Source organism: Pempheris klunzingeri, chromosome 6, assembly GCF_042242105.1.
Source record: "Pempheris klunzingeri isolate RE-2024b chromosome 6, fPemKlu1.hap1, whole genome shotgun sequence".
In the NCBI taxonomy this organism is placed as follows: domain Eukaryota; kingdom Metazoa; phylum Chordata; class Actinopteri; order Acropomatiformes; family Pempheridae; genus Pempheris; species Pempheris klunzingeri.
The window spans coordinates 29,171,381-29,181,380 of record NC_092017.1 but is presented as its reverse complement, the minus strand read 5'-3'; the positions used below and the strand labels follow the sequence as shown (position 1 = coordinate 29,181,380).

The following is a 10,000-nucleotide window of genomic DNA, read 5'->3' as shown; positions in this document are numbered from 1 at the left end:
GGCAACGTGACATCGCTGGTAAACAAGATGGAGGAGCTAACAGCGTTAGCCAGGAGTCAGATGGAGCACCGGGAGTGTAGTCTGGTGTGCTTTACGGAGACATGGCTGCATCAGGACATTCCCCACGACGATGTTTCCAAACTGTTCGGGCCGACAGGGACTGCACCAGGAGCGGTGAGCGGAGAGGAGGGGGGCCGTTCTGGTGAACAACAGGTGGAGCAGTCCTGCTCATGTTACTATCAAGGAGCTCATCTGCAGCCCGGACACTGAACTGTCTGCTGTTGGTCTTCGTCCATATTATCTGCCACGGGAGTTTTCACATGTTGTCATGGTGACTGTTTACATTCCTCCTTCCCGTGTGACGTCATCCACTCCTCCACAGCCCGGGTACAGACTCTACACCTGAGTGCACTCACTGCTATCTCCGTCTTCAACCATGTCACCATGGCAACGGCACTGCCCAACTTCACCCAGTACGGGAACTGTTCCACCAGAGAGGAGAGAGAGGACCCTGGACTCTGGACTCACCTGATTATTATTATTATCATCATCATTATTATTATTATTATTATTATGACCTGATTTACTTTTGTGTTTGAAGTTTATTCTTATTCTTTTGGAGCTGTGTGTAACAAAAAGCAATTTCCCCCTGAGGATTATTAAAAGAACTCTGATTCTGATGGGGACACTTATTGATCTTATTTCCTCTGCGTTCAGGTTGTCCATGGGTGTCGGTCAGGGCCCCCCCTCCCCCCTCAAGTCCTCCAAGTTCCCAGCATCCTCTGCTTCTGCTGCCGCCAAGAGGATCGGGAGGAGTCCGTCCTCAACGGCGTCCAACATCAGGAGGTCAGTGTTTCCCCCACTTCCTGTCTGACCCGCCCCCCTTCCTGTTGGTACTAATACACAAAGTGTAGTAACATTTGTAATACTGTTATTAGCAGTAGCTCCTTGTACTAATACACAGCCCTTATTACTACTACACATTCTGTAGTATCTTGTATTACCAACAGCTGTCAGTACTTGGTAGTACTAGTACACAGTTAGTAGTATCTCAGTGGAGCTGCTTGGTAGTAAAACATTTAAACCAGATTGAAAGCATCCGTCCGGTTTGAATCATTTGGGTTTAAACCTAAACCTGAATCTCATTTAATCCTCATTTAAATTGATCAGGTCAGTTTGTGACTTGATCAAGATTTAAACCTGTTTACCTGAACCAGGTGTGAACCCGTGTAATCAGGTGTGAACCTGGATGTGTTGGTGTGCCCCCCCCAGCTCGCGGTTGGCCAGCTCTCTCAGTGATCTGTACGCTGCAGACGTGGAGGAGGACAAAAACACTCCGTACTCCCCCCTTCCTCCCCCCGCCTCCTCATCCACGTCTCTCGGCCCCTCCCCCTCCTCTCTTGCCCCGCCCCCTCTGTGTCGCTATGGTAACGGACCTCGCAACACGCAGCACGAGGTGAACAACAACGGCGGTCTGTACGGGGGCTCCGCGGCGCCCCCCGCAGGGAAGAGCTCCAGCTTCGTCCACGCCGGCAGGGCGTACCGGGGCCCGGGGCCCTACGGCGCCCTGAAGGGCCCGTCAGGACGCTACCTGAGCCGCTCCATACCTGTAAGTCCTCTGACACAGCAGCAGCTCAGCCCGCCCCTCTCCTCTCTGCTGATTGGCTCTCTCTGCTCTGACATCATTAACACCTGTGGGCCTCACGGCTGATTCTTAGCTCTCCTCCTAACAGACGGCTTTCTGACCTCAGCTGATCAGGTGGTTTATCACATGATACACCATCCTCACCTGTTGGGCCAGAACCAATCAGAACCTCAGTTTATGATTTTAGAGTCACTAACACAGAGGTATCACTGCTGTCCTTTGACCCCTCATTGTCCTAAACACACCTTAACATGCTAACTACACCTTACCATGCTTTAACCACACTTTAACACACTCTAACACACCTAAACACACTTAAACGCTTTAAACACGCTTTAAACACACTTAAACGCTTTAACACGCTTTAAACACACTTAAACACACTTAAACACACTTAACCACGCCTAAACACGCTTTAAACACACTTAACCACGCCTCAACACACCTAAACACACTTAAACGCTTTAAACACGCTTTAAACACACCTAAACATTGTTTAAACACGCTTTAAACACACTTAAACGCTTTAACACGCTTTGAACACACCTAAACACACCTAAACATTGTTTAAACACGCTTTAAACACACTTAAACGCTTTAAACACGCTTTAAACACACCTAAACACACCTAAACATTGTTTAAACACGCTTTAAACACCTAAACACACTTAAACATGCTTTAAACACACTTTAAATGCTTTAAACACACCTAAACACACTTAAACGCTTTAAACACACCTAAACATTGTTTAAACACGCTTTAAACACACTTAAACTCTTTAACACGCTTTAAACACACCTAAACACACTTAACCACGCCTAAACACGCTTTAAACACACGTAACCACGCCTAAACACACCTAAACACACTTAAACGCTTTAAACACACCTAAACACACTTTAAACACACCTTACCACGCTTTAACCACACTTTAACACACTCTAACACACCTAAACACACTTTAAACGCACCTAAACACACTTAAACGCTTTAAACGCTTTAAACACGCTTTAAACACACTTAAACGCTTTAAACACACCTAAACATTGTTTAAACACACTTAAACTCTTTAACACGCTTTAAACACACCTAAACACACTTAAACACACTTAACCACGCCTAAACACGCTTTAAACACACTTAACCACGCCTAAACACACTTTAAACACACCTAAACATTGTTTAAACATGCTTTAAACACACTTAACCACGCCTCAACACACCTAAACACACTTAAACGCTTTAAACACGCTTTAAACACACCTAAACATTGTTTAAACACGCTTTAAACACACTTAAACGCTTTAACACGCTTTAAACACACCTAAACACACTTTAAACACACCTAAACATTGTTTAAACACGCTTTAAACACACATAAACGCTTTAACACGCTTTAAACACACCTAAACATGCTTTAAACACTCTTTAACCACACCTAAACACACTTAAACACACTTTAAACACACTTAAACGCTTTAAACACGCTTTAAACACACCTAAACATTGTTTAAACACACTTAAACGCTTTAACACGCTTTAAACACACCTAAACACACTTAACCACGCCTAAACACGCTTTAAACACACCTAAACACACTTTAAACACACTTAAACGCTTTAAACACACCTAAACATTGTTTAAACACGCTTTAAACACACTTAAACGCTTTAACACGCTTTAAACACACCTAAACACGCCTAAACACACTTAACCACGCCTAAACACGCTTTAAACACACCTAAACACACTTTAAACACACTTAAACTCTTTAAACACACCTAAACACACTTAAACACGCTTTAAACACACTTAAACGCTTTAACACGCTTTAAACACACCTAAACACTCTTTAACCACACCTAAACATGCTTTAAACACACCTAAACACTCTTTAACCACACCTAAACATGCTTTAAACACACCTAAACACTCTTTAAACACACCTAAACACGCTTTAAACACACCTAAACATGCTTTAAACACACCTTAACACGCTTTAAACACACCTAAACACACTTAAACACACTTAACCACACCTAAACACTCTTTAAACACACCTAAACACTCTTTAACCACACCTAAACATGCTTTAAACACACCTAAACACTCTTTAAACACACCTAAACACACTTTAAACACACCTAAACATGCTTTAAACACACCTTAACACGCTTTAAACACACCTTAACACGCTTTAAACACACCTAAACGCTCTTAAACCACACCTAAACGCTCTTAAACCACACCTAAACACACTTTAAACACACCTAAACACACTTTAATCACACTTAAACGCTCTTTAATCACACTTAAACGCTCTTTAATCACACCTAAACGCTCTTTAATCACACCTAAACGCTCTTTAATCACACCTAAACACACTTAAACACACTTTAATCACACCTAAACACACTTTAATCACACCTAAACACTCTTTAATCACACCTAAACACACTTTAATCACACCTAAACGCTCTTTAACCACACCTAAACACACTTTAATCACACCTAAACGCTCTTTAATCAACACCTAAACACTCTTTAATCACACCTAAACGCTCTTTAATCACACCTAAACACACCTAAACACTCTTTAATCACACCTAAACGCTCTTTAATCACACCTAAACACACCTAAACACACTTTAATCACACCTAAACACACTTAAACACTCTTTAATCACACCTAAACACTCTTTAATCACACCTAAACGCTCTTTAATCACACCTAAACACACCTAAACACACTTTAATCACACCTAAACGCTCTTTAATCACACCTAAACACACTTAAACACACTTTAATCACACCTAAACGCTCTTTAATCACACCTAAACACACCTAAACACTCTTTAATCACACCTAAACGCTCTTTAATCACACCTAAACACACTTTAATCACACCTAAACACACTTAAACACTCTTTAATCACACCTAAACACTCTTTAATCACACCTAAACGCTCTTTAATCACACCTAAACACACCTAAACACACTTTAATCACACCTAAACATACTTAAACACTCTTTAATCACACCTAAACACTCTTTAATCACACCTAAACGCTCTTTAATCACACCTAAACACACTTAAACACTCTTTAATCACACCTAAACACTCTTTAATCACACCTAAACACACTTTAATCACACCTGTCCTCTCGGCCTCCTGATGCCACTGGGTCAGTTTGAATCCTGAATGGTGGTTGTTTGTCTTACCCCTGAGCTAACTAGCTTAACCAGCTGATGTGAGGATGGTAGGTTAATGTTGAGCTGTTTTCTGATCATTATCGATCAGGTTATCAATATGTACACAGATCGTAGTGAGAAAACATGCCGACAGCCAACGCTGTACTACGATGACGCAACCAGCGACTGCTTCAGCGTGTTTTTAGGGCTAACACCTGACTGGTTGGACCACAGACTGCTTAGAAGAAGTGGGCGTGGCCACCATGACGCCTCGTTCAACATTTTCAAAGTTGCAATCTTGATTTTGGACCCAAACAACAGTGCTTTACCCTCCTCTGATTGGTTAGGTTTAGAATGACCCTCCTCTTAGACTCTTCTTTATACTTAGACTGTTCTTTATTGATCCCCCATAGGGGGAAATTCACTAACCCTTCTTTACACAGACTGATACCGACCAATCAGAGGACGCTTCTTTATAGACTGATACCGACCAATCAGAGGACGCTTCTTTACAGACTGATACCGACCAATCAGAGGACGCTTCTTTACACAGACTGATACCGACCAATCAGAGGACGCTTCTTTACACAGACTGATACCGACCAATCAGAGGACGCTTCTTTACACAGACTGATACCGACCAATCAGAGGACGCTTCTTTACACGGACTGATACCGACCAATCAGAGGACGCTTCTTTATAGACTGATACCGACCAATCAGAGGACGCTTCTTTATAGACTGATACCGACCAATCAGAGGACGCTTCTTTATAGACTGATACCGACCAATCAGAGGACGCTTCTTTAAACAGACTGATACCGACCAATCAGAGGACGCTTCTTTACACGGACTGATACCGACCAATCAGAGGACGCTTCTTTACAGACTGATACCGACCAATCAGAGGACGCTTCTTTACAGACTGATACCGACCAATCAGAGGACGCTTCTTTACACAGACTGATACCGACCAATCAGAGGACGCTTCTTTATAGACTGATACCGACCAATCAGAGGACGCTTCTTTAAACAGACTGATACCGACCAATCAGAGGACGCTTCTTTACACAGACTGATACCGACCAATCAGAGGACGCTTCTTTACACAGACTGATACCGACCAATCAGAGGACGCTTCTTTATACAGACTGATACCGACCAATCAGAGGACGCTTCTTTACAGACTGATACCGACCAATCAGAGGACGCTTCTTTACACGGACTGATACCGACCAATCAGAGGACGCTTCTTTAAACAGACTGATACCGACCAATCAGAGGACGCTTCTTTACACGGACTGATACCGACCAATCAGAGGACGCTTCTTTATACAGACTGATACCGACCAATCAGAGGACGCTTCTTTATACAGACTGATACCGACCAATCAGAGGACGCTTCTTTACAGACTGATACCGACCAATCAGAGGACGCTTCTTTATACAGACTGATACCGACCAATCAGAGGACGCTTCTTTATACAGACTGATACCGACCAATCAGAGGACGCTTCTTTATAGACTGATACCGACCAATCAGAGGACGCTTCTTTATACAGACTGATACCGACCAATCAGAGGACGCTTCTTTACAGACTGATACCGACCAATCAGAGGACGCTTCTTTACACAGACTGATACCGACCAATCAGAGGACGCTTCTTTACAGACTGATACCGACCAATCAGAGGACGCTTCTTTACAGACTGATACCGACCAATCAGAGGACGCTTCTTTATAGACTGATACCGACCAATCAGAGGACGCTTCTTTACACAGACTGATACCGACCAATCAGAGGACGCTTCTTTACAGACTGATACCGACCAATCAGAGGACGCTTCTTTATAGACTGATACCGACCAATCAGAGGACGCTTCTTTATAGACTGATACCGACCAATCACAGGACGCTTCTTTACACAGACTGATACCGACCAATCAGAGGACACTTCTTTATAGACTGATACCGACCAATCACAGGACGCTTCTTTACACAGACTGATACCGACCAATCAGAGGACGCTTCTTTACACAGACTGATACCGACCAATCAGAGGACGCTTCTTTATAGACTGATACCGACCAATCAGAGGACGCTTCTTTATACAGATTGATACCGACCAATCAGAGGACGCTTCTTTATAGACTGATACCGACCAATCAGAGGACGCTTCTTTACACAGACTGATACCGACCAATCAGAGGACGCTTCTTTACACAGACTGATACCGACCAATCAGAGGACGCTTCTTTATAGACTGATACCGACCAATCAGAGGACGCTTCTTTACACAGACTGATACCGACCAATCAGAGGACGCTTCTTTATACAGACTGATACCGACCAATCAGAGGACGCTTCTTTATACAGATTGATACCGACCAATCAGAGGACGCTTCTTTATACAGACTGATACCGACCAATCAGAGGACGCTTCTTTAAACAGACTGATACCGACCAATCAGAGGACGCTTCTTTATAGACTGATACCGACCAATCAGAGGACGCTTCTTTATAGACTGATACCGACCAATCAGAGGACGCTTCTTTACAGACTGATACCGACCAATCAGAGGACGCTTCTTTACAGACTGATACCGACCAATCAGAGGACGCTTCTTTACAGACTGATACCGACCAATCAGAGGACGCAACACTTCTCTGCATGGACTGAGCTAACGTTAACGTCAGGCTAACAGTAGCTGTGTTAGCTAAGGCTAGCTGTAATATTAGCTTAGCATCAGGACTTGAGAGGAACTAAACACCAAAGGGCACGGTAGCTACAGCTAACCAGATATTCAGATTCCGGTGTCCGTGTGTCTGTCCATGATAAAGCAGCTGTTTCTGGTGGTGGTGTGGTCCAGTCTATTCACTAACGGGGGGGGGGTGTCCCGGTAATGCTAAAAAAGCTGCTGCTGAGCCGAGGATCCTGCTGACTGAGCAACGCCATGAAACGCCAACACATCAAATCTGCTCTGGAGGACACACACACACTTATCTCCTCCTCCTCCTCACACCCTGCCGCTGACTCCTGTTTCCTGGAGGAGGCCTGAGGACCCGAGGGTGGGAGGGGGGGGTGGACAGCAGGTGAATTAGAACCAAACAGCTGGATCACGTCTGACTGCTGTTTTTCTCTGTTTGTCTTTCAGTCTCTTCAGTCTGAGTACATCCAGTACTAGAACTACACATCTGACCTGAGGACACATTACCCACAGCCCCCCCCCCATTACCCACAGCACCTCCCCATTACCCACAGCACCTCCCCATTACCCACAGCACCTCCCCATTACCCACAGCCCCCCCCATTACCCACAGCCCCCCCCCGTGTGGGACGCTCAAAGGGAAGCTAATAAAGCAGCAGAAGTTCAGCTCAGTGACTGAAGGCCAGCTGCTCTGCTCACACTATATGCTAATTAGCCATATGCTAATGAGGGATATGTTGATGAGGAACATGTAAATGAGCTGTATGTAAATAAGATGTAATCTACACGTGTGTTTAGCAGAAGATTTATTTAGATAAAGACAGATTTTATATTTCTTATTTGTGACAAGAAAACATATATTTTTTTTTCTTTTGATAAACTTCAGCTGATGGCGCCTCCCACCGTTGTCATGGTTACAGTATTTACTTCCTGTTTTGGATCAGTTAACCAGCAGATTGTGGCAATGTGATTGGTCGGTGAGTCTGAAGGAGGAAGCAGGAAGAATGACAGACTTTTAAAATCAGCAATAACAACGACAAACTCAGGTGTGTGTGTGTGTGTGTGTGTGTGTGTGTGTGTGTGTGTGTGTGTGTGTGTGTGTGTGTGTGTGTGTGTGTGTGTGTGTGTGTGTGTGTGTGTGTGTGTGTGTGTGTGTGTGTGTGTGTGTGTCAGAGGGGGCGGAGCAAGCAGCAGTCAACGCCCACTCAGCCTTAAAATGGTTTCTGATTGGTTGTCGTTAGAGGATAAAAAGCTCAGGACGGGGCGTCGTCAGTGTTTTCCGGTGACGGTTAATCTGATCACGTTGAGGGAGAGTGAACGCTGTGTTTGGAGTCATTTATATTCAACGTTCTGTTCACATGTTACCAGATCAATATTATCGCTGATTGACTCAGCCTCAACCGTCGGCTCTGGACCAATCAGGTTAAATCTGTCCAATGACTCGTTTTCACCAGCGGGAAGCTCGTGATAAGGAAGTCGTTTATGTCCGTTTACGTCGATCGAGCCACACAACCTGAATATTTAGCAGTTTAAGGTCAGGTGACCTCTGACCTGCAGGAGTCTGTGTGATGCCTTTACTGACCACAGGAAATGTAGTCATTTACTATTCTCTGAAGGAGCAGCCAGCAGACTATAAGATAAAATGTGACATAAGCCTTTGTTTGTCCTTAACTGTTGAAGCAGCCACAGATTAAGACTTTCCAACTAATTTACACATGAATTTAAATGTTAAATGAGTTTTTTACAGCATAAAATACCTCAAACAAGACGTCACCTTTCCTTAATTCCCCATCGTTGGACAGAATTAATGGATAAGTGAATGAATTATAAAATGTTCAGGGATTTTTATGGTACAACCTGCTGAAGACAGGTATAGATGGTAGAAATGAAGTAATGACGCTCATGTTGTGATTTAAGCTTTTTTTAAAACTTCAAACCACTGAAACTGCGGAAAATGAAAATCATTTCCATCATGTTTTATGAATCCAGTGTTTAAGGATGAGTCACAGGAAGTATCGTACTTAAAACGTGAAGCTTTATTGTTTCCACGAGACAGAACAGGAGGATTTCTGTAAAATGTTGGGCTGCTCCTTTAAACTAGGTTCTGCTCATGTGACGCCGGCCGATTTAGAAATACTTCATTTCTTATTTGTGTCTTCTGGCTGAATATCTGGCAGCTAATTGGCTGTCAGGTGATCAGCTGACCTAAACATTCAGGTGATTGACCTGCTGACTGCTCCGAGCGCTCTGATTGGCTGAAACAACAGATGCTAAAAGTTTTTATGTTGAGATGAAGGGTATCGAACGTCGCACTGATCGGTCGATCAATATTTGTAATGTTTGAGTTTTCTACCTCTGATGACATCTTCATGACATTTTCTGTTAATAATGAAAAAGGGTTGATGTGACACACGTGTGGCGTGTACACACACACACACACACACACACACGT

General features: G+C 43.6%; 2 protein-coding genes across 3 annotated transcripts in view; both read left to right on the top strand.

The window, feature by feature from the left end:
* Positions 1 to 8,051, top strand: part of cdc14ab (cell division cycle 14Ab) — a 19,497-nt gene extending 11,446 nt beyond the window's left edge. Inside the window, exons 14-16 of one of the 2 annotated variants that reach the window (XM_070831789.1) lie at positions 718 to 846; positions 1,273 to 1,609; positions 7,996 to 8,051. In XM_070831789.1, coding sequence (XP_070687890.1) covers positions 718 to 846; positions 1,273 to 1,609; positions 7,996 to 8,025 — 496 coding nt within the window. In that variant the 3' untranslated portion in view covers positions 8,026 to 8,051. The remainder of the gene's footprint in view (positions 1 to 717; positions 847 to 1,272; positions 1,610 to 7,995) is intronic. The other variant, XM_070831790.1, reaches the window with a different exon arrangement.
* Positions 1 to 10,000, top strand: part of slc30a7 (solute carrier family 30 member 7) — a 48,328-nt gene that overhangs the window by 3,933 nt on the left and 34,395 nt on the right. The gene's annotated exons all lie outside the window — the stretch shown is intronic.